The 25,043-nt window shown below is 48.8% G+C and overlaps 1 protein-coding gene and 1 long non-coding RNA gene across 3 annotated transcripts in view; one reads left to right on the forward strand and one right to left on the reverse strand.

Annotated features, from left to right (window-relative positions):
- Positions 1-6,891: 6,891 nt before the first annotated feature.
- Positions 6,892-11,489, reverse strand: LOC144580647 (uncharacterized). Its single transcript, XR_013530583.1, has 4 exons — positions 11,257-11,489; positions 9,223-9,377; positions 8,459-8,602; positions 6,892-8,350 (listed from the first exon to the last, which is right to left on the reverse strand). It is a non-coding gene; the product is annotated as an uncharacterized LOC144580647 (long non-coding RNA).
- The window catches only part of BACE2 (beta-secretase 2), a 104,669-nt gene continuing 90,440 nt past the window's right edge, over positions 10,815-25,043 (forward strand). For both annotated transcript variants that reach the window (XM_035283289.3, XM_035283290.3), the window contains exon 1: positions 10,815-11,289. In XM_035283289.3, coding sequence (XP_035139180.3) covers positions 10,978-11,289 — 312 coding nt within the window. In that variant the 5' untranslated portion in view covers positions 10,815-10,977. The remainder of the gene's footprint in view (positions 11,290-25,043) is intronic.

Genomic DNA, 25,043 nt, shown 5'->3' on the forward strand with positions numbered 1-25,043 from the left:
GAATTCCAGAAGGATTCCATCCTCTCAGCCAGGCCTCACCACTGTGAATTCCAGAAGGATTCCATCCTCTCGCCCAGGCCTCACCACTGTGAATTCCAGAAGGATTCCATCCTCTCAGCCAGGCCTCACCACTGTGAATTCCAGAAGGATTCCATCCTCTCGCCCAGGTCTCACCACTGTGAATTCCAGAAGGATTCCATCCTCTCAGCCAGGCCTCACCACTGTGAATTCCGGAAGGATTCCATCCTCTCAGCCAGGCCTCACCACTGTGAATTCCAGAAGGATTCCATCCTCTCAGCCAGGCCTCACCACTGTGAATTCCAGAAGGATTCCATCCTCTCGCCCAGGTCTCACCACTGTGAATTCCAGAAGGACTCTATCCTCTCACCCAGGCCTCACCACTGTGAATTCCAGAAGGATTCCATCCTCTCAGCTAGGCCTCACCACTGTGAATTCCAGAAGGATTCCATCCTCTCGCCCAGGTCTCACCACTGTGAATTCCAGAAGGACTCTATCCTCTCAGCCAGGCCTCACCACTGTGAATTCCAGAAGGATTCCATCCTCTCAGCCAGGCCTCACCACTGTGAATTCCAGAAGGATTCCATCCTCTCAGCCAGGCCTCACCACTGTGAATTCCAGAAGGATTCCATCCTCTCAGCCAGGCCTCACCACTGTGAATTCCAGAAGGATTCCATCCTCTCAGCCAGGCCTCACCACTGTGAATTCCAGAAGGATTCCATCCTCTCAGCCAGGCCTCACCACTGTGAATTCCAGAAGGATTCCATCCTCTCAGCCAGGCCTCACCACTGTGAATTCCAGAAGGATTCCATCCTCTCGCCCAGGTCTCACCACTGTGAATTCCAGAAGGACTCTATCCTCTCACCCAGGCCTCACCACTGTGAATTCCAGAAGGAGTCCATCCTCTCGCCCAGGTCTCACCACTGTGAATTCCAGAAGGACTCTATCCTCTCACCCAGGCCTCACCACTGTGAATTCCAGAAGGATTCCATCCTCTCGCCCAGGTCTCACCACTGTGAATTCCAGAAGGATTCCATCCTCTCAGCCAGGTCTCACCACTGTGAATTCCAGAAGGATTCCATCCTCTCACCCAGGTCTCACCACTGTGAATTCCAGAAGGATTCCATCCTCTCGCCCAGGCCTCACCACTGTGAATTCCAGAAGGATTCCATCCTCTCGCCCAGGCCTCACCACTGTGAATTCCAGAAGGATTCCATCCTCTCGCCCAGGTCTCACCACTGTGAATTCCAGAAGGACTCTATCCTCTCACCCAGGCCTCACCACTGTGAATTCCAGAAGGATTCCATCCTCTCGCCCAGGTCTCACCACTGTGAATTCCGGAAGGATTCCATCCTCTCGCCCAGGTCTCACCACTGTGAATTCCGGAAGGATTCCATCCTCTCAGCCAGGTCTCACCACTGTGAATTCCAGAAGGATTCCATCCTCTCGCCCAGGTCTCACCACTGTGAATTCCAGAAGGATTCCATCCTCTCGCCCAGGCCTCACCACTGTGAATTCCAGAAGGATTCCATCCTCTCGCCCAGGCCTCACCACTGTGAATTCCAGAAGGATTCCATCCTCTCACCCAGACCTCACCACTGTGAATTCCGGAAGGATTCCATCCTCTCAGCCAGGTCTCACCACTGTGAATTCCGGAAGGATTCCATCCTCTCGCCCAGGTCTCACCACTGTGAATTCCAGAAGGATTCCATCCTCTCAGCCAGGCCTCACCACTGTGAATTCCAGAAGGATTCCATCCTCTCACCCAGGCCTCACCACTGTGAATTCCGGAAGGATTCCATCCTCTCAGCCAGGTCTCACCACTGTGAATTCCGGAAGGATTCCATCCTCTCGCCCAGGTCTCACCACTGTGAATTCCGGAAGGATTCCATCCTCTCAGCCAGGTCTCACCACTGTGAATTCCAGAAGGATTCCATCCTCTCGCCCAGGTCTCACCACTGTGAATTCCAGAAGGATTCCATCCTCTCGCCCAGGCCTCACCACTGTGAATTCCAGAAGGATTCCATCCTCTCGCCCAGGCCTCACCACTGTGAATTCCAGAAGGATTCCATCCTCTCAGCCAGGCCTCACCACTGTGAATTCCAGAAGGATTCAATCCTCTCACCCAGGCCTCACCACTGTGAATTCCGGAAGGATTCCATCCTCTCACCCAGGTCTCACCACTGTGAATTCCGGAAGGATTCCATCCTCTCACCCAGGTCTCACCACTGTGAATTCCGGAAGGATTCCATCCTCTCACCCAGGCCTCACCACTGTGAATTCCGGAAGGACTCCATCCTCTCACCCAGACCTCACCACTGTGAATTCCGGAAGGACTCCATCCTCTCACCCAGGCCTCACCACTGTGAATTCCGGAAGGATTCCATCCTCTCACCCAGACCTCACCACTGTGAATTCCGGAATGATTCAATCCTCTCGCCCAGGGCTCACCCCTCACAATTCATCAATGTTACCCCAAACCACTGGTACCTCAAAAGTATGGGGGGGATACTTTAATATGTATAGAGATAAATAAATTTATATCTAATTAAACACTCAAAGAACTACACACCTAAAAAGGTGAATCTTGCTTCCTGTAAACCACATCTCAGTAAACATAATATAAAAGAAAGAAAAGAAAAGGAAGTTGTCTCGGTGCGCTGGGAAGGGCGGAATAGTGCAGTGACAGAGTGGGAAAAAGAAGGCAATTCAGCAAGCCCAAGAAGAAGGAAGGCAGATAGTCGATACAGGCACCCCAAAAGTCACAGATACACACAGCCACGGGGTTCACAGGCTTAAAACCCTAGATGGGCCAGGTGCAGTGGCTCATACCTGTAATCCCAGCACTTTGGGAGGCCAAGGCAAGTGGGTCACCTGAGGGCGGGAGTTCGAGACCAGCATGACCAACATGGAGAAACCCTGTCTCTACTAAAAATACAAAATTAGCTGGGCTTGGTGGTGCATGCCTGGAATCCCAGCTACTTGGGAGGCTGAGGCAAGAGAATCAATTGAACCCAAGAGGTGAAAATCTCACCATTGCACTCCAGCCTGGGCAACAAGAGTGAAACCCCATCTCAAAGGAAAACATCCTAGACGACACTTTCAGGAAAGGAAAAGTAGTGTTTGCTGAGTGACTGCTATGTACCGAGCATTGCCCAGTTCCAGCAACTCTAATGATGCTAAGATACATACATGCCTCGATCAAAAGAACCTACCTTTCATGTACTACTAAAAAGCATGCTACCATTAAACCGTGACACTTCATTATTATTTAGGATTTTTTTTTTTTTTTTTGACACGGAGTTTTGCTCTTGTTACCCAGGCTGGAGTGCAATGGCGCGATCTCGGCTCACTCGCGGCAACCTCCGCCTCCTGGGTTCAGGCAATTCTCCTGCCTCAGCCTCCTGAGTAGCTGGGATTACAGGCACGCACCACCGTGCCCAGCTAATTTTTTGTATTTTTAGTAGAGATGGGGTTTCACCATTTTGACCAGAATGGTCTCCATCTCTTGACCTTGTGATCCACCTGCCTTGGCCTCCCAAAGTGCTAGGATTACAGATGTGAGCCACCGCGCCCGGCCTTATTTAGGATTTTTGTTCTGTATGTATGAAGAAGGCTGGGCCCTATTTAGACATCCTAATATGAACATTAAATAAAGGTGAAATCAATTTTGTTAAATGATTTCTAACACTTTCTACATGCAGGTTAACTCTTCTGAACCACTTTTGGTCTTGGAGTCATCAATATCCATGTTTTTCCATGGAATATAATCTTCTGTGCCATTAACATGTCAGATGGTAGAGAATTTCCTAAGAGTAGTGTATGAGTTTCCTATACACTGCACTCACAAATTATCACAACCTTCGTGACTTAAAACAAAGCAAACAAAGCCCGGCGTGGTGGCTCACACCTGTAATCCCAGCACTTTGGGAGGCCGAGGCGGGTGGATCACGAGGTCAAGAGATCAAGACCATCCAGGTCAACATGGTGAAACCCCGTCTCTACTAAAAATACAAAAAATTAGCTGGGCATAGTGGCGCGTGCCTGTAATCCCAGCTACTCAGGAGGCTGAGGCAGGAGAATTGCCTGAACCCAGAAGGCGGAGGTTGTGGTGAGCCGAGATTGCGCCATTGCACCCCAGCCTGGGTAACAACAGTGAAACTCTGTCTCAAAAAAAACCAAAAAACCAATAACGACAAAGCGAACCTTGTCTTCTGCTTCTCCAGGTCAGAGGTCCGCCACAGGCCTTACTGGGCTGTCAAGGGGTCACAGGATTGCTTTGGTTTCTGGATCTGCTTCCTTGTTGTTACTAGTTTCTCGAGCAGGCTGCATTCCTTGGCTCATGGTCCCTACCCCTGCTTCAAAGCCAGCAATGTTGCATCTCTCTGGTCCACCAGCCTTCCACAGTCATGGCACCCTCTGAGCACAGCTGGGAAGGTCTTCTGGTTTTAAGGATACACTTGATTATCTTGGGCTTGCATCTGGATTAACGAAAATAACTTCCCCATCTCAAGAACCTTCCTTGAATCACATCTTCAAAGTTCTTTTTACCATATAAGGTACCTTATTTCTTAGCTCTGGGGATTAGGACACAGATCTCCTTGGGGAACACGGTCCTCCTCACCCCACGCAGCTTTCTATGGTCTCCAGACCACCCCCAGCCCCTGATACCTTCCTGCAAGTGTTTATGCTGGGGCTCTCTTGACGTTATCAGAAGCTGTCAACAGAAAGGTTTCTGACTCCTTCTTAATTGATCCTTAGTTATTGGGTCAATAAAATGTCAGGAGAGGTGGTTTTCCATCATGGCACCAGGAATTGCAACACTATGCCTAGCCTCACCACGCCATGGCAATGGCACGGAGAATATAAGATGCTACAGTGACATCTGTGTCCTGGCTTTGGAGTGGTTAAACGAGGAACAAGCAGAATTGAGAGACTGAAGAATAGAATTTCATCCTCACAGGAAGCCTACTGCAGTGAGTCAACTCAGCAGTACTGACATACAACTTCAGGAGGGGCCGTTTACATTGAATCTATGAGAACACGCCCTTGGAGGTGGCAATAGAAATGGAAATAAGGAAACCAAAGCTCAGGGGGCGGAAAATTGCCTGGAACTCGCCAATGGTCTAAGCAGAATCTGAAGTTGACCCCAGATCTTGGGACTCAGAGCCTCTGTGCCTTCAAAACAGCAGGGCTGATGGCAAACAGACATTTGGAAACCTCTGTGATTTTAGCCATCTGCCTCTCTAGGTAGCTTTCCTAGCTGGGACCTTGCTGATGTAATATCATAGTAATGGGCCTTGTTTATCAAATTGATATGCTCCTGAAAGCATGCACGGCTTTCTGTAAATGGGACTCTATTTTAAATACATGAGGAAAGATTATTCTTTAAAGGAAAGTGAGGTGAATCCCTACTTCCCTCTGTTCCCAAATGTATTTAATTAGTCATTTGTAGAAGGCAACATGGGTTAGGGGAAAAAAAACCTTAGGATCCTGGAGCTGATTGGGTTCAAATCTGGGTTCGTCATTTCCTCGCTGTGATTTCAGACACAGTCATCAACTCTGTGCCTCCACGTCCTCCTCTGTTATGCCGGCGCATAGCGCCTACTTGGGAGTGTTAGAGAGTAAGGGTCCCAGGACATGGTGGGAGCTCAGTGTTCCTCAATTTCCTTTTATAAGTTAAATGATCATCCCTACCATCCCTGCCTCCCACTGCTTGAGGAGCAAAATGAGGCAGGATTTGTGATATTGCTCTGAAAATTGAACAGTACCAGCACCATGCAAACAGGAGAGATTATTATGCAGATGGCTGAATGTTGAGTGCTCCCGTCACATGAGAGTCCTATGATGCTGCTTCCCTGTGCTGTGGAGGTTTTATCCCCTAAGCACTAAATGCTAAATTCCCCCTCCCACGCCCATCGCCACTGTCCTCACGGATCCTTGCAGCAGCTCCCAATCGGTCTCCCTGTCTCCAGCCTCACCACCCCCAACTCTCCTCCACCTAGAAGCTAGAGTGGTGTTCCCAAAAAAGGAAATGTATTTACAGTCAGTCTGTCTCCTGCCAAATTGTAATTTCTGATGGAAGGGGCTTTCTGGGTGTTATTTGCCCATGTGAGCCTGCCTCTAACGTGGAGCCTGGCACAGGGATGGTTCAGCATATGTCTGTTTAGTGCCTGGTTATGGATAAAGCCTGCAGGGTTCCACTGGCTTATTGCAGTTTCTGTGTCCTGGCTGTGCAGGCGGCATTCTGGAGCGCTCTCCAGCTGGGGCAGACCATGAGCTCCAGAAAGGTCACCTCAAAGGGGTGCCCCTGGCCCAATGATGAAGAGTACACACCCTGAAATCAGACCTGGGGTTCTGAATACCATCCCCAGCTCTCACCAACCAACCATCAATTCTGTGCCTCAGTTCCTCATCTGTAACACGGGAATAATAATGCCCGCTGATAGGGTCATGATTTGTACCAAATAGCTGAGAACAGTGCCTGAAACGCTCCTCGCCAACCCACATCATCTTGAAACCAGTCTCATTTCATCCATAAATATGGCAGCATATGTGTCCCCTAGACAAGGGCCCTCTCACACACAATACTGCTATCACACCTAAAATATTAACAATAATTCCATAATATCATCCAACCAGTGTTCAAATTTCTCTAATTGCCTCATAAACAACTTTCTCATTGTGTTCAAATCAGGACTCAAACAAGGTCCATGTCCATCTATTGCAACAGACTGATGGGGTGCTGGGATTCTTCTGATCTATATAGCAAGGGTTGGCAGACTTTCACTGAAAAGGGTTAGATAGCAAGTATTTTAGTCTTTGTGGGCTATTCAGTCTTTGTTGCTATGTCTTAAACAAATGGGTATGGCTGTGTTTCAATAAAACTTTATTTATAAAAGCAGGCAGTTGGCCAGATTTGGCCCCAAGGAGTCAGATTACTAACATGTGATGTACAAGCTTGTTCAGATTCAGGTTTTTTTTTTCTCTCTATAGCATGTCATAAGTTGGTAGCATTGTGGATTTCTATCAGGAGGCTTAGAATGCCAGGGTGTTTCTCTCTCCTTCACTCTCTAATATTTCATCAGCCACGTACATTCAATGTCTAGATCCATTAATTCATTAAGGAAAGCAGAATGGAAACATTCTAATTCTATGGCCCCGTCTTCATTTATTAGCTGCGATACTTTTACAAAGAGAAACTCTCCTTCATCAACTCTTTGCTTATACCGAGGTATAGTTTATACAGGAAAGTCAAGATAATAAATGCTTGATTCCTTTCCTTTTTTCTAGCTTTTAAAAATAATGAGTTGGGCTTCTAAGCATTCTTCAAAGATAATCAATGTCTTTTTTCAAAGAACATTATGAGCAAATAGATTTCAAAATAATTGAAGTGTTCTGAGGCATTGTGGTGTCTGCCTTTAATGATGTTTAAATTGCCTCAGTTTTGCCCCAGCTTACGACAGGACCTCAGAAGTCTTTGATGACATCCTTGCTTTCTGGTAGGGTGACATCTTCTGGGGTTATCTTATTCAGTTTATGAAATCGCCCTTCTCCAAAAAGCTCTGGTTCTCTCTGGAGAGAAGTGATACTTAGTAACCCTAATTTGTTACTAAGGATACTTATGGTTTCCAGAACTTTTCAGTAGCTATACCAAAGGATCGTTTTTTTTTTAAAGGCCTCAGAAATATGTACTGAAAGTTCTGAACCAGTTCAGGACCACAGCTGGGGCCTCTACAGGAAAGGTAAGTACGTGGGATGTAAGAACCCCAATGAACAAAGCGCTTCGGGTTCCTTGGCCCAGCCTGATCAAACTTCTGGGTGACGTCAAAGAGGTCTGCCTGACCTAAGAGTCATTGTTCTTTACAAGAAAAACATGTTCATTAATCTTGTGGGCAGGCCAGGATATTAAGTTAATCAATGACAAGTGACTCCCTTCCACCAAAGGACTGTGCAAACGGGCATGCAAGGACGAAGCAAAGGACCATGATGAAGGAAAACAAGTAAAACAAACGCCTTATGATTCATCTAACACAGGCTCGGTTACAACTGCAGGCATAAAAGGAACTCAGAGCTTAGCAGTGAGACAACAAACCAGTGGAACACGGATGGTGATTGTTCCTGGCTGAGCGCCACACGTTCCTACCAGGAATCCTCCGTTAGTCCTTTGGGCTGGAGGATGAGATCCTTCTTCACCCTCCACTGCCCAGGGACATGCTTAATGGTCATATTTGTTCTTCCCAAGGAGAGAGGGCCCATCTAATTGCAGGGCTTTTGTTTTCCTGGGTGGACTCAGGAAGGCTGATGCTGAAAACGGAGGTGCTGAGGGAGGCTGTAAGGAGAAGGGAAGGAGGCAGAGGCTCTGGTGCAGTTAGGAAGAGCGGGGCAGTATCCCATGTCCTCTGATGTTGGGAATGAGGTCAGGGAGGGCATTTCTCACCTTCTTTCTCTCGGCTGCATCGCTCACCCATACGATGGGAAGGGATTCTCAGGGTAGTGCTTTAAGGTGGATTCAGGTTGATAGGATTTAAAAATCAACGCTGTTCCATAAGAGGGCTGCAACTTATCATTTCAGTTCAAACACCTGTAAAGTAAAGTTACCGTCTCCCAAATCTACCCAGCACTACAGTGCTGAATAGGGATCATGCTCTAAAGCCATTCATGGAAACAGAGACAACCAAGGAGACAGTCTCCCAGTGCTGTCCCTTCAGCCTGCATTACTCTCTGACGAGACAGGTCTGCCATCCGTTGATGTGCTCCTCCATCTCTGGATCTCTATGCACCCTTTCCCCTCCAAAACCCAAACCGTCCCTCTTAAAATGAAAAGCTCAGGAATATTCACCCTAGACTGAGACAGGAATTTCAGGTACAAACCTTAATTAGACTTGATTTAAAAAAATTTTTCCCCTGTCGCTTTTAATTATTAGAGAAAGCAAAATCTCTAGTATTGAACGTATATGTCCCATAGCCTCTTTATCAATGGCCCTAATACATTCCATGTGCTTTCCAGAAAGATTATATTCTTCCCAGAGCTGTCTGAATGTCTTTTTGAACCCCTCAAGACTGGACACCAAGGAGTATAAATAATCATTTAAAAAAAAAACACACTTCCTCTACAACCTTGAACCTGAAACATGAATATATGCATAGAGTGGCTGTGGAAGAACTATGCAAATTTATGGAGAATATCAATTTAAGTTTTACCACGGGATCCAGCGATGTCTTTCTTCATGGAGCTGAGGATTCGTTCAAGTTGAGATATAGTTTGGGGAATGTGTGATTTATAGTTAAAGTCATCTGAAAATCAATACGGTTGAAGATCTCTGACATAAGGGTCCCTTGCAGAGCTGGACGTGATTCTAAAATTGGGAACACGGGAATAAAAACTAAATCTTGAGTAGAAGTAGCTGAAAATTGCAGTGAGTTGGGGAAGCTTGGCTGCTAACTCCCCACTGTTTGAAGATGGGCTTGTTTGTTTTTAAAACAGCCAACATAATTCAGCTGGAGGAGGTAGAAAGATTTTTCTATTTCTTGTTTCTGTAGACATCGATGGACTTTAGTTTGTATAACTGTTCCCCCCCTGCCTTTAGTATCTAAAATAAAATAACCCTCGTTGCTTGCATTACTGAACGCATTTCTGCGTCTTAGCGTCTATGGCTAAACGAGTATTAATTAGATAGTCCGAGGAGAGCTGGCCTGGGAAGGGAGCGGAGGGGAGGCGAGGTGGGGGAGAGGGGCAGGGATGGCAGCAGGGCGGACTCTCGGCCCTGACTCGGAATCCTGACAGCAACTTCCTAGGTGGCCTGAGGACCCCGGTGCGAAGGGAGAGGGCGGGTCCCAGCAGCATCTGACCTGCGTTACTGACAGGGGAGCTGCGGAGGGGACGAAGGGGGCGGGAGTAGGATAGAGGTGGTTCGGAGGAATCCCAGGTTCGAAGCCAGCTGCGGGCGACAGCGCAGGTAATGGGGCCACCGAGGCTGGGGCCAGCCGCTAGCAGCAGCCACGCCCCCCACCTCCCCAAGGATTTTTAGGGCATATTCTCCAAAGCTCTCGCATCCTCCCCCTGCCTCCTTCCACCCTCCACCCTCCCTGCCCCCACTCAGACCTCTTTAAACCCACCCAGGGGCCGCCACGGGATGAGGCCGGGGAACGGGCAGAACCTGGGGCGGGGGCTGGTGGGCAACGCACGGGAAACACCTCGAAAGCAGCCGGACCCAGCGGCTGAAGTGAGGCGGAGGCGCTTGGCGAGGGGAGGCTCCGGCTCGGAAACGCGCGCGAGGCTCGCAGCTCCTTCCCGACCTGTCGCTCTCCCCGTGGACCCCCGAGTCAGCCCCGGCAGCCCCCGCCGCCGTGGCGAAGTGAGGAGACCCCCGCGGACAACCACACGCGCGGGGCCGGGGCGCTACTTGAGGCCCTCGCTGCCCCTTTAAGGGTTCTCGAAACTTTCCCCCCTGGTATCAGATGAGCCTCGTCACATCCGTTGGCCGCGGCCGCCGGGGCGCGTTCCGAGGAAATTCGGGACTCGAGTTTCCCGGGGAAGAGGCGCGGCCGCAGCCCGGCGAGGGTGCGCAGGGCGGGCGCAGGTGGACCCCGGCGGCCCCCGCGCCCAGCTGTGACCTTGGCCGCGGGGGAGGGGCCGGGCCGCTGCGGGGCAGCCGCGGCCACCAGAGGGGGCAGCGGAGAAGAACTTGCCCAACTTGGCCGCTTGGGCAGGGGCGGCTCCGCGCCTCCGCGCCCGCCTCCCCGGCCTCCGCCTTCTCCTCGCCCGCGAGCCTCCTCCCCTGGGCCCTCCTCCCGTCCTCCCCGCCGCCGCCGCCGCCGCCGCCGCCGCCGCCGCCGGTCCCGGTGCGCGCCCATCCCTGCCCGCAGCCCCGCGCCCGGGTCGAGTCGCTGAGCCGCGGCCGCCGGACGGGACGGGACTGGCTGGGCCGGGCGCGCCCCCCGGGCCCCGCTGTGGGCATGGGCGCGCTGGCCCGGGCGCTGCTGCTGCCTCTGCTGGCCCAGTGGCTCCTGCGCGCCGCCCCTGAGCTGGCCCCCGCGCCCTTCACGCTGCCCCTCCGGGTGGCCACGGCCACGAACCGCGCTGCTGCGCCCACCTCGGGACCCGGGACCCCCGCCGAGCGCCGCGCGGACGGCCTGGCGCTCGCCCTGGAGCCCGCCCTGGAGTCCGCCGCGGGCTCCGCCAACTTCTTGGCCATGGTGGACAACCTGCAGGGGGACTCTGGCCGCGGCTACTACCTGGAGATGCTGATCGGGACCCCCCCGCAGAAGGTAAGCCCCACGCCCTGGCGGCTGCCGTGGGTTTTTCGAGCTCGTTGGAGGGAGGGAAGCCTCCACGCGGCTTAGCATCGCCCCAAAGCAGCAGCTGTCCCCGCAGAGAAGAACTGGGAACGCAGAGGGGCTCGGGTGGGCGGGGGAGCGGGGGCGCTCGCTCTTGGGTCGTGGAGGACTGCGGCCCCCGCCCGGGGTGCACGGAGGGGTGTGCGCGAGTGTTTTAGAACTTGTGAGCTCCCCCTCCGCGGGGCTGGGCGGGAGAGACCTGGAACTTGCCGCCTCCAGTAACGTGATTTCCTTCTTGCGGGCGACACCTACTTCCAGCGGGAGACGGAGCGGTGGGCCTCGAGCGACGGGCTGTTCAGGGGAAAATCACCTCGTCTTCAGACTCTCCCTCCCCCCGCCCACCCCCCTATGCTGTCTCATTGCTAAAGAGGCTCGTGGCGTGCTTCCAAAGGCGCAGTACCCTTTAGAAGGGATTTATGCATGAGCTCAGCTAAAAGCAACCCGGTTCTAAAGTGACTTGCTTGCTGCTCTTGAGAGGAACAGCGTTCCCCTGCGCCAGCGCTCCCTTCTCTGAGATGTTTGGCTGCTGCGTCCTCGCTCATCCCGCGGCCCTGCCCCTCTGCACGGAGCGATGCATCTACACGCGGTTGTGCAGAAAGAGTAAAATGCAATCCAGCTACCGGGAAAAAAACACGAGCTAAGTGAGGTGTCCGGGGACCAAGTGGCATCCCGATTACAAAACAAAAATGAAACACCAGGCAGCTTGCTTTTTCTCTTACTCTGATGTTCATTTGCTAACACTTTTTGTAGCAAGAAACAAATGTTCCCAAGCACAGTAATCTTAAATTTAAAAAAAAATTCCGATTGATCTGCTCCCCCTCCTACTTTCAAACTATCTAATGCAAGTGGGATTTGAAATCATTTGCTCAATTGAATGCACTGTTTGAAGATACTTTATTTTTATTTTTAACATTGTCATTTGGGTTTTAATTTAGCCATGATTCTCCCATAAATAGAACATACTCATGACTTTTTGTATAATTCTTATTAAATTATTCAAGACTTTAAGAGGGAAGACATGCCATGCTAATTCTTTTTTAAAAGGAAACTGCCGAATTACTCCTGTAGTTGTTTAATTAGTTTGCGTGGGGCGGGGGGAACCCCTTCAAAAGCATATTCTTCTCAAACTTTGATTCTAGTTGCCTTTCATCTAAGTCATGGGAAGCCACGTGAATGATCTTTCCCATCTCCGGGAGTGGATGGTTAGAGGGAGGGAATGGGAATCCCATCAGCTGAGGGAGCTTAACTCGGCCTTAAGATGTGGTCTTGGTGCAGCCACCACGTGGGAACATGCGCCTGGTGCTGAGAACCTTGTAAATATCACAGGATATTGTGGAAGAACTTCTTCGGTGACCTACAGAGAATCTTTTGTAACAGCCCTTGCATGACTCCCCATTTGACATGTATGCTTTGATGTGAGGGAATATTGTCTCTACTAAAACTAAATTTGGGTAGTCCGAGGGCTGTGCTAAGCCCCAAAACCCTCTCTCCAGAGGAAAGGGGAAAGGAAGAAGCCTGAAGAAGGACTAAAAAATACTTACCTTGGACAATAAAAAAAAAAAAAAGCTTTTATAAATGATAGCTTGCCTTTGTTAATTAATTCGATGATCTTTACTTTAAAATGAGGTTTAATTAAGTTAATTAATAGGAATGTGTTGAGTACCTAGGCTCCTGTCTTTCCCATAGATTGCTTATCAAGCATTAGCATGTTTCCAGGGAGGGCTGCTTTCACAGAGAAGGATTTAATTTTTACATGTGATGGGAATGAAATATCCCATACCTCCTTCCTGGCTTGATTTAGCAATAAGCCGCTTTATAGCAAAATCTTTCCAAATGCCTACTGTACACTGAGGCTTTACTGACTACTGCATTAAGATTCACTGCCTGCCTGCGTTGCCCTGAAATGTCTCTGACCACCAGCAGGGTGTCGTCGGCCAGCTAGAGGGGGCAGCAGTGAGGTGACTTCTGAACCCGGAGTGAGCTTTCCTGCTCTATTAATGGCCAGGAGTCATGCATTTATTCTCTGCTGATTCTCCGAAGCCTAAAATAAAAATTGCTTAGGTGGAGAGAAAAAATGGAATTGTAAATTCAAGCAATAAATAACCAAGAATTTTTCAAGAATTAAGTAACAGTCATACACAGTGTCTGAGAGCTCAGTGACAGGCACTGTGCTATGTGCTTTAGGGGTGCTTTCCCCAGGAATCTCCACCACCCACCAACCCTCAGGGTTCTTATATGCATTTGGGGTTGGGAAAACCGAAGCTTGGAGCGATTGAGTGACTTTCCAGGGCAAGAAAAAGGGAGGGCCAAAAATGGAACCCAGGGAGCTGAACTTCAGAAGCCAAATTCTGAACCACCAGGCAGATAATGACTTGGTTCCCTTCCTACCTCGTGATCTCTTTGGTATTGGCCTCAAACTACCCTTTCTAGCCAGAGAATCCTGAACTTATATCCCAAGGTGTTAGAAACTTTGTGACTGCAACTGGATTCTCCCACATTCCCCGTTCCCCCATCTCCTCCTTCCTTGGGCACTGCTGAATGAGCCGCAGAATGAAGAGCTGGATCCTGGTGTACATGGGAGAGACATTGAGAGGAGGGGGTCAGCAGCAACGACAGCTCTCCAGCTCCCCCTCTCCTAAGGGAAAGTCAGCTGCTGGAAGTCTGCTTTTATTCCCTGAACGCTTTCATCAGGAACTGGAGGTCCATTGTTTGCCCCGTGACTCTGAGTAGTCACAGGCATGTGCCCAGAAGCCTGTGTGAGAGCTGCAGGACCCGTGTGCTGGGGGGCAGGCCACGTTGGCATGGAGATGACTGCCAGGTTTGTGGCTGATCCCATTATATGGGCTCTTTCGAACAGTAGAACTTTTGAACAGTTCTTTCAACCAGCATCTGCTTGAACTGTGCAATTTGGTCTTATTAATAATAATAACAGTGTTCTAAAGTGATTATAATTACAGCAATTTCCATTATTTAAAAAAAGAGACTTTCATGCTAATACAATAACTCCAACTGAAGATAGGAAAAGGTGTGCAGCTATATACCTTGTAGTAGCTTTAAAAAAGCTTTTGGTTTTTTTTTTCCAGAAAGATTTTCTGTCATCTCCACTAAGGTGAGTAAAGCAGACTACAGGCTATTCTCATGCCTGAGCACCTGAATGTAAAGGACCACCTAATTATTTTGGCAAATCCCATTTTAATCATAGTGCATTCACTTAATTCTAAGCCTCTTAGTATGAAACTATTTGGAAAACTTGGATTGAAAATATGGACTGAATATATATGTAAATAAGAGTTTGTTCTTCAGAAGAAGCCATCCAGGCTCCCCAAATTAAGCTGACTCTAGGTGAGGCTGAAAACAAGGCGGCAGTCCCAGCAAGAAGAAATCTGATGGAACCACTTGAAATGGTAAACTATTTAAGACAATGAGATAAAACAATTACTGAGGCTGAAAGAACAAGAAAGTCAAAGCCAGTTTGCCACCAGCTCCCGGGCTTTAGAAAAAGAATTCATCAAAGGCTGTATTACAGAGGACTAGGAAAGGTGAGCCAAGAAATCAGCTTGGAACAACAAGGAGGGACAGGAGTCTGAGAAATGGTTTATAAGATTAAGAGCTGACCTTGATTTCTTGCTGATTGAGTGTTGGGCACTCAAAGGGCATGTGAAACCGTTTGCATTGCTCACCTCATTTTATCCTTGCAATGTCCTGGAAAATGTGCACAATATGACTTAATTTTCAGATGGGGTAACCGAGGTTCAGAGGGCCACACTGGTGAAGGCAGGGTGGGGCAGGGCTGTCAGTCTGGGTCTGCCCAGCTCAAAGTCTTCGCACTTCACTGGAGTTCCTCCTTAGGTGCAATGTTTTAGTTACAGTAACTTTTTAAGAAGAACCATCTTCTTGCTTCTGGAGATGACGTGGTTTGTTGGAAGCATCTTGGCCTGATTACGGGTCCAAAACACTGTAGTGTCACACCTGAGACCACGGGCAAGTAAGGAACCTCCCTCGGCTTCCCTTTCCTCAGCTGTGGATAATCTAAGTTCTGCATTAGTGTCCTGGTCTTACAACAATGAAACTTGTTCCCACAATTCTACAGGCTAGAGTTGGAAAATCAAGGTATCCTCAGAAACACTGTCCCTCCAGAGGCTCTTGGAGAGGATACTTTCTTCCCTCCGCTTAGTGTCTGCTGGCTGCTGTCATTCCTTGACCCTCGGCCACGAGACTCCAGTCTCCCCACTCTGTGTAAGTCTCTGTGGCCCAATTCCTCTCTTCCTATAAGATGCCAGTCATTAGATTAGGGTCTGACCTCCTCTAACCTGACCTCATCTTTACTTGATCACGTCTGCATAGACCCACTTTCTGAATAAGGTCAAGTTCACATATACCAGGGTTAAGTCTTCAACATATCTTTTTGGGGGAACATGGTTTAATCCACAACAGGTTCATTCTAGGTTTTTCATTCCATGGATTTTTTTTCTTTGATTCCACCTCACCTTTTAATTGTTAATAATTTCAATTTGGGATTCAAGTGTAACTTTTATTATAGGCAATAAACAGATGATGATTTTAGTGTTGTGTGACTATGAAGGCTGTGGTAAGACAGTGCCCTGGGGCCTGGGTGAGGGAAGGGAGAAGGGAGAAGGGAGGTTTTCGTGTTTTTTTTTTGAGACAGAGTTTCACTCTTGTTACCCAGGCTGGAGTGCAATGGCGCCATCTCGGCTCACCGCAACCTCCGCTCACCGCAACCTCCGCCTCCTGGGTTCAGGCAATTCTCCTGCCTCAGCCTCCTGAGTAGCTGGGATTACAGGCACGCGCCACCATGCCCAGCTAATTTTTGGTATTTTTAGTAGAGATGGGGTTTCACCATGTTGACCAGGATGGTCTTGATCTCTTGACCACCCACCTCGGCCTCCCAAAGTGCTGGGATGGGAGGCTTGAGCCACCGAGCCCGGCCAAGAAGGGAGGTTTTCTACCTCTCTTCTGTACTTCTGTATTGTTTTCCTACTAGAGAATAATTGCTTAAAAATATGAAGCATCAGGCTGGGTGTGGTGGCTCATGCCTGTAATCCCAGCACTTTGGGAGGCTGAATCGGGAGGATCACCTGAGGTTGTGAATTTGAGACCAGCCTGGCCAACATGGTGAAACCCTGTCTCTACTGACATGGTGAAACCCCATCTCTACTAAAATTACTCATGCCTGTAATCCCAGCACTTTGGGAGGCTGAATCGGGAGAATCACCTGAGGTTGTGAATTTGAGACCAGCCTGGCCAACATGGTGAAACCCTGTCTCTACTGAAAACACAAAAATTAGCCAGGCATAGTGGCTCATGCTTGTAGATCCAACTACTAGGGAGGCTGAGGCAGGAGAATCGCTTGAACCTAGGAGGCAGAGGTTGCAGTGAGCCGAGATCACACCACTACACTTCAACTTGGATGACAGAGCAAGACTCTGTCTTAAAAGCAAAACAAAACAAAACGAAAAAACTGTCCCATGTCATGTTGCACTAATTCTAGAGTTGCTGAAATTAGTGTATGAGAGAAATCCAATGTGTGCAAGATTAGATCAACGATATTTAATTACTTATGAGTAACAAATACTTACGTTGGGAACAACATGGACATAGCTTGAGTATTTCATGTTTTAAAGACATTACAGGCAACCCCCTTATCAATCAGGATATATTTAATATGATATAGGGGCCTTCCCCAGTTCCTAGTTCCCACCATACTCATTCCCGATCTCCTTGTCTGATCTCCTTATTGTAGGTAGGTTGGCTTAGCCTCCTCGTGGCTGCCCATCCCTCCTTTTTCCTCCTGGAATGATGCCAAAAGGAAAAGGTTGGCTGTTGTGATGAGTGGCTTTTCTTTCGTGATGTGGTACCCAGCTGCATTGCTCCCAAGGGTAGAGGGGGAAGAATGTAAAGGGGGTGTTTCTCTCCTTCTCCGTGGTATCTGACAGCATGCCTTGGGATTTATTTAATATCTCATTCATAGACTAGAGCAGGTCAAGCCTTTGGCCGCTGGATTCAGGGTCTGCTTATGCTGGGGCAGAGGTGGAGGGCTAGAGGCTGCTGATTCTTGCCCCACCCCCACACTGGGTACAGCAGGAATGGGGTGGTGGTCCTGCCTGCTGGTGAGCGAGGCCCCTCTCCAGGTGACCTGAGGCTCCTGTGACTGACTGTGGGCCTCTGCTTGTCCCTGGGTCCCTTGCCATGTGTCATGGATCCCTCCTCCAGGTCACCTTGCTTGCCCAGGCCTTGGTAAGACACTGGGGCTCATTGTACATTATGGTAACAGATACTACCTGGACAACAGCACACACCTGTGAGGCTGGCAGGTGGCCCGGCACCCCTTCTGTAACTTCATTAGGTGTAAACACATTTATGGTGGAACCTGAGGAAGGTGGGTGGCCTGGCACCCCTTCTGTAACTTCCCTGGGTGTAAACACGTTTATGGTGGAACCTGAGGAAGAGAGCGTCACCTCTTCCCTGCAACTTGCCTGGCCTGGCTCCCTTTCATCCTTTATTGGCCTAGATGGACTATTTAGATATTTGCCTGTTGCTACTCAATTTAAAAAAAAGGTCATTTTTTTTTGCTCTTAGAATTGTCAGAAGAAGAAAGAATACTCAGGGAGTGCTGACATTAACCACTTCAAGGACATAAATGAGTGGGTTTGTGTTGGGCTAATGCTTGCTGCCCAGCACAGGTCCTGGGTGGGATGTTTTCGGATTTCTATTGTATGGCAGTCATATACTTGCACCTAGAAATACACAACCTCAGCACTGCCATTGTAGGAAGACAAAGGGGCTGTCTGAAGAGTAATGTGGTGATGCCCTGGGCAGCTCCATCATTCCAGGGAACCATAAAGGGAAGTGGGAATGCACATTCCATCTGTTTCACACTAGGCTGAAAGTGGCAGGGAGAGAATTTACACCTGGCCTGCTAAGGGCAGCCTTGTGTTCCCACTGCAGAGTGCCAGCTTCTCCAAAGCCAGTGCTTGGGAGATGGCCTTGTTGGCAGCAGGCAGGAGACTGCTGCAGTGTGCCAGCTGTGCAGCCCCCTTACCAGCAGCCAAATAAAACAACCTCTAAAGCAGCCCCTCAGGATTTCATGCCATGGGGGTGGCGAGGGGTGGGGGGAGGTGGAAAGCATTAAATCAGAAAGTTTTCCAGGTACCAGCAATGTCAGGGTTAATATGGCCTGACTTGCTTTTCAGGTGAGCACCTGTAGCTGGCAGGAAAGTGGCCTCTTGGTGGAGGTGGACGTGGATTCCAGAAGCCTTTGAGAGGCATCCAGAGTCCTTTCCTCTATATCTAGCTGCCTCCTGGGGAAATTCCTAGGCTTTTTTCACATCAGAAAATCCACTGGCAAGCAGACGGAACTGTGTGGCTTGTGTAGTGATTGGGGAGCTAGTTGCTTTAGGTACTAGTCCCAGATCTGCTACTTGCCAAATGTTGAATATTGGAGAGAAGTCATTTGAGCTGTCTGAGCCTCAGTTTCCTCATCTGTGAATCAGGGAATTCGGTCAAGTGACCTGAGATTCCTTCTAGAAGCTCTAACAGTCAATGATATCATGTGTTTCATTTGAGAGAATCTCCATAGCTCTATTTTATTTATTTATTTATTTTTTGTCCTCAGACCAGTCTGCTTCAGCTTTGTGCAGGTGTATCACCTGGGGTTCTGTTAAAATGCAGAATCAGATTCGTGACCGGGAGCAGAGCTGAGGGTGGCTGCCACCAGCTCACAGGTCACACTTGAAGTCATTACTTCTTTCCCCAAACCAGCTGCCTAAGGAAAGACCAGGAATGCCTTGCAGAACTGCTTAGAAATACAGATTCCCATATGCATTCCAGACTTACTGGGTGAGCCTGTCTGCACTAGGACCTGAGAATCTGCATTTTATTATATCCCTTGAGCCCTCCTTAAGCAGACAGGCTGGCCCCAGCCACTGGACTCTATTTGAGGCCACAGAGGCCAGATTCTCCTGTGCTCAGTGGTTTCCTGTGCAGAAAGGCTATGTTCTTTCATCTTCCTAAATACCGTTCCTAGGTTAAGTGTTTCCTTCTCTTTGCCCATCTAGAAAATCTCCACCTCAAGCAGATTGTGTTCCAAAACCTCCCTTGTGTTGGGCAAATGGAAAACAGTTTTCTTTGGGGATCTCGTTCTGAGGCGGTGCTGTTCAAAACCTTGGTGCTGCAGGTGTGTTTTTGAGATGTCCAGTCTATCATAGGGCAGCAAGGAGGAAACGTCAAGAAAAAATGAATTATGAGAAAGACAAAGTGAAAAAAGACATACAAAATACAAATGTCATTCTTTTTATTCTTAGTTTGGACAGAGATCCCATTCCTCTACCCGGGTCCTACAGTTTGGCAACTTCCTATAACGATCAGTGGTTACCTTGTTTCCCAAGTCACTGGGAATCCTTACTCTACAAGGTGCGCTTGCACCAAGGCAGTGCAAACTAGAAGTTGTTACAAATGGTTCCAGTAACAAATTTGCTTGGGGCCTCCTCCCTTAAATGAGACAGTGGTCTTTGGGAGGCCGAGGCGGGTGGATCACGAGGTCAAGAGATCGAGACCATCCTGGTCAACATGGTGAAACCCCGTCTCTACTAAAAATCCAAAAAATTAGCTGGGCATGGTGGCATGTGCCTGTAGTCCCAGCTACTCGGGAGGCTGAGGCAGGAGAATTGCCTGAGCCCAGGAGGCGGAGGTTGCGGTGAGCCAAGATTATGCCATTGCACTCCAGTCTGGGTAACAAGAGCGAAACTCCGTCTCAAAAAAAAAAAAGAGAGAGACAGTGGTTATTTTTGCTAAGGCAGAAAGGGAATGTGGTACTATTGGGCTGTGTTTTGCTCTCTGGAGTACTCCTGCTTGGGGAAAATTGAGGCTTATTCCAGAATGCAGAAATCCCTGTTAAATTTGGCAGTCTTGGGCTAGAGGACCTCTGATGGCATCCCGAGTGTGTCACAACTCATGTCTCTACTAAAGGCACTTAGGTAGGACACCATCAAGACATTGAGAGTCAGCAGAAGGAAGACAGGAAGAGGAGAGGATCTAACCTATCAACATAGGTATTCAGAAAGTATGTGTTCTAAAATAAGGCAGCCCTTCCCTCACATCACACTTATTCCTAATTTCAACGTGGAGCCTTGCCCCATGGTGCCACAGCCTACGGCAGGTTAGAAACTGGGGTGGGGTGGGAGGGGATGTTATGCCACCAGTAACACCCTTTGGACGTGGCACAAAGGCGGTTCCCCTTCCTACATCTCTGTCACCTTCCCAAGAAAGGGTAAAGATGAAACAGAGGGCGTTTATAGTGTTGAGAGAGCTCAGTGAGGTGAGTATGTTAGAAATTCAGCCTTGCCCAGCATCAGCCATGCGTGGTAAGTGTTCTATAAATCTTAGTTTAGGAAAAGTGGCAAATTCCAGGCTGCTACTGAACAAAGGAGGGCAGACAGATAAAATGGAACAACAACAAAAAAAAAAACCCAAGGACTAGATGCCTGACGAGCTGGGTCTACATGTTGAAGGAATGTGAATCCTGTCCTCTCATTGCAAAGCCAGCCTTCCGTGGACGCACGACTCTGCCTCCCAGCCCTCGTAAGAGGGGGTGGGAATACAGCTTTACCCCAGGGTGGCAAACAGACCTGGCTCCTTGGTTCTCAACCCGAGGGGACTGTGTCCCCTCAGGGAACATGTGGCATCCTCTGGAGACATTCTGAGTTCTCACAACTTAGATGGTGCTCCTGGCATACTGTGGGTGGAGACCGGAATTGTTGAGCATCCATGTGGCACAGGACAGCCCCCACAACAAAGAACGATCTGGTCCAAAATGACATCCGTGCCAAGAGTGAGAAATCCTGGTCACTCCACACAGCAGATTGGCTGGCCTGGGAGTTGCTACTCAGAGGGGCAAGGGAGAACGTGCAGTGGAAACAGCTGCCCTGAGCACCTGGGGCGCGCTGATACCTGCTGATTCCCCCATACGTAAGGTCCTGTCTTGTTCCTGATGCCACTTGGATCTTCTTGCCAGATGCATTAAAGTGTGAGGAGTTAAACATCACTTATAACTGGAGTGACTGGGGATTAAAGAGGAGAAAACTTGGAACTGGACTCAAAGAATGAGCATGTTTTTCTTGCTCTCTTCAGCACATTGGCCGGGTGTGGTAGCTCCATGCCTGTCATCCCAGCACTTTGGTAGGCCAAGGTGGGAGGATTGCTTCAGGATAGTTTAAGATCAGCCTAGTCAACATAGTAAGTCCCCATCTATACAAATAAATTTTTTAAAAAATGTATCCAGGCTTGGTGGTGCATGCCTGTAGTCCCAGCTACTCAGGAGGCTGAGGCAGGAGGATCACTTGAGCTCAGGAGGTCAAGGCTGCACTGAATTATGATTGTGCCACTGCACTCCAGCCTGTGCAACAGAGCAAGAGCCTGCCTCAGAGCGTATTTATTAAGCACCTGCTGTATGTCAGGGCCTTGGTCTAAGCCCTGGTACACGACAGTCAACTAGACGAAGATAGTCCTTGCTTTTACAGAACTTCTGTTCTTGTAAGGAAGCCAGATTGTTAAAGAAGTAAACAGACTTTTAGAGGAGTGCTGTGAGACAGTGCGATGTGGGAATGGGTATGGGTGAAAGAACCCTATTTCATAAAGGCGGCTGGGGAAGACCTCTCTGAGGAGGTGCAGTTTGAGCCGAGATTGGCAGGAGGAGAAGGACTGAGCCCTGAGAAGTTGAAAACGTGTCCCAGGCCGCAGCCAGGGAAGTGAAGACTTGAGGATATCCGGGCCGAGTGCACATGTGTGGTGGGGAAGTGTCTGCAATGCTCCAGAAGCAGCTCTTCTTTCATCTAGTTTAAAATTGTGCTCTGAGGTTAGATTCTAGTAGAACAAAGGCCTTACACAGAATGTGAAAACATTATGCTACTCCGCTTGCAGGCAATTAAAAAGGAGAATCAAGCTGACAGTGCCGGGTGTGGGGTGGGATGGAGAAGGCCACAGAGACTATTGTGTGTGTTATTCAACAGTGTCCTGGGCTGGTTTCTCCAGAAATGGCCCTGACACATGGAGTTAAGTGTGGCTAGTTTACTGGGACATGATCCCAGTGATGCAGCACAGGCAACCCCTAAGATCAGCCCACAGCTCAGAAGAGTTCTTAGGCTTCACCCGAGAAAGAACTCAAGGGTGAGCTGGTGGTGTCAGGCGGCAGCTTTTACTGAAGCCGCCGTGCACCGCTGCAGCCGGGGTTGCTGCTGCTTGCAGAGCAGGGCTACCCCATAGGCTGTGCGCCCAGACTAGCAGCTCAGAGGCAGTTCTGCTGTCTTATTTGTACCCACTTTTAATTACATGCAGATTAGGGGGCAGTTTATGCAGACATGTCCAGGATGAGGGTGGTAACTTCCAGGTTGTCGGGTTGTTGCCATGGAAATGGGTGGTGACTTCTGGGTGTTGCCAGGGCCGTGCTGAACTGACTTGGCACAGGTGGGCATGCCTTATGGAAACCTGCACCCACCCTGGACCCGTCTTAGCTAGTGCCCAATTTGGTCTGAGTGTCTAAGTCCCACTTCCAGAGTTGAGTCCCACCTCCTACCTCATTCCCCGCTCAGAGATTAAATACTCCTCCTTAATCTTAAGGGGGCTGCAGAAGGGCGGAGATCCGTTTTCTATAACTACTTCCTGCTGAGTTTATGGGCGTAGGCCCTGCCTAGCACTAGAGGAGTAAAAAATCTCTGGATACCTGATCTAAGGGGCCCAGAAGCAGGACGCTTTTATCCTCCGTGTCAGTGGACAGGATGAGCTGGAAGCCTTGTGCCAGCATTATCTCTGGAACTGTGGTAATCTAGAAGACACAAACTTTTCTGAGACGTTAAACAAGGACCAAAAGTTAGTAACAACAAGAGAGCTGTCAAAGGTCCTAGACGAGGTGAAAAACAGGTGAGACTTGGAAAGGCACTTTTGATAGTCACCAGATACAGTTGGGGTCAGTGCCCTGGTTATGTCTGTGTAACTCGGTAGCTTGCTCAGAGATGTTTTGTATGTTGACCTCAACCTGTCCAGAGTTAACATACATGCAGCAGGTTTTATTAATAACTGCATAGACTCCAACTTGTTCAGGTAGTAAATAATCAAACGCTAGTCTGTTACCAACAACTACATTTGCCAGAGTCTAGGAACTCTTGAATTCTCTTTAATGCCTGACCTCTGTTGGTGGCTAAGGATTCTAGGATTTGAGCCAAGTTCTTTAGGGTTAACTCATGGTAGGCAAAGCCACCCCAGGGTGCTGCCAGTCCTATTGCCTCCCTGATTCCTGCCAGAATTAATTTTATTGCTCACTTCTTTCTGGTATTCTTGAGTCTTAGGGGTTATAGATTGTGACTCCTGGAGGGGCAAGAGTGGCCAACATACGTTCATGTCAGTTCCAAGTTCTTGATACACAAGGGAAAGCTACTTCTTAAAGAACAAGCGACTCCCTAGGGAGTTGGGAGTGGTTATAGGGTGTGACTTCTTCCCATGCATGGTCACAGACGAAAAGGGGCCCAGCTGGGGCACCCACAGGAGCCCTGTGGGGTGTGATGTTTATACTTTGTGGCCAGGCTGAGACTATAGAGATATTTTCCACCAGTTCTAATGGTGGTGGTTGAACAGTCTTTATTTTCTAGAAGAGGGTAGTACTCTCACCTTTGCAGACCAGGAGGTTGTTTTTCCTTTGTATATTCTGATCCAGGAGAGGGTACCATGTATATGGTCTTTTCCCATGCAGATGGAATCTCATTCACCTCACTGTGGTCTTGGAAGCTTGGCAATTAGGGTTGGATCAGAGCATCACAGGGAAACTTCCACTTTTGTGCCATTAATGTGAGTGTGGATGCAAAAGACAGAGTTACTTAGTGCACTGGAGATAGGGATACCTAACTTCTCAGATTCAGATCATAGTGGTCAGGGCAGGAGGATGGCAGGGTTCAGGTGGAATCCACTAAGTGGGGGAGATTTCCACTTCACAAGTAGGGGTTTGGGTATTTTGGGATTGCTGTGGTTAATTAGGAGGTCTGGGGACATGTGAGATTTTCCAGATAGATCAGAAGATGAAACTCTCTTTCTTAGGGGTGTTGATGACAAATCTAGCCACCATAAAGATCACTCTATGCTGCTATAATTTTTGAAATATTTACTCTAGAATTTTGTTCCCCCAGCACACACTGGCTTAGGTTAATTAGAAGAACAAACAGAATTAACCTGGCATCATGGTATCTGGTTGGGTCTTAGAGTGGCCTCTATACCCACCAAACCCAAAGGAGATGTTTTTCAGGAGGAGGTGGCTGGTTAAAGCCATAGAAAAGAAGTACTACCATCAAGAAGAAGAGCAAGATTAATGCTCCTGTTCCCATCTACAGCACTACATTACATCTTCTGGCTGAGCGTTGATTATTTTAACTAGATAGCAGAGGTCTTCCAAAGCTTTAATGATATAGGTTGTGGTTGTAGTATCCTTCTTTTGTGCCTGTATCTCATAAGAAACAGGTTTAATCCTGGGTCTGCGTACCAAGTAGGTGTTCTATGGAGTTTAACAGCAGTGGGGATACTTAACAAACCCAATAAGGGCCCTTCTGTTTGCATGGCAATTGATTCTTGGAAGAATCCTTGTCTTTAAGGTTTTGGCAAGACTAAGTCTCCTGGGTGAACAGCGGAGC

Source organism: Callithrix jacchus, chromosome 21 (genome assembly GCF_049354715.1).
Source record: "Callithrix jacchus isolate 240 chromosome 21, calJac240_pri, whole genome shotgun sequence".
Classification (NCBI taxonomy): Eukaryota; Metazoa; Chordata; class Mammalia; order Primates; family Cebidae; genus Callithrix; species Callithrix jacchus.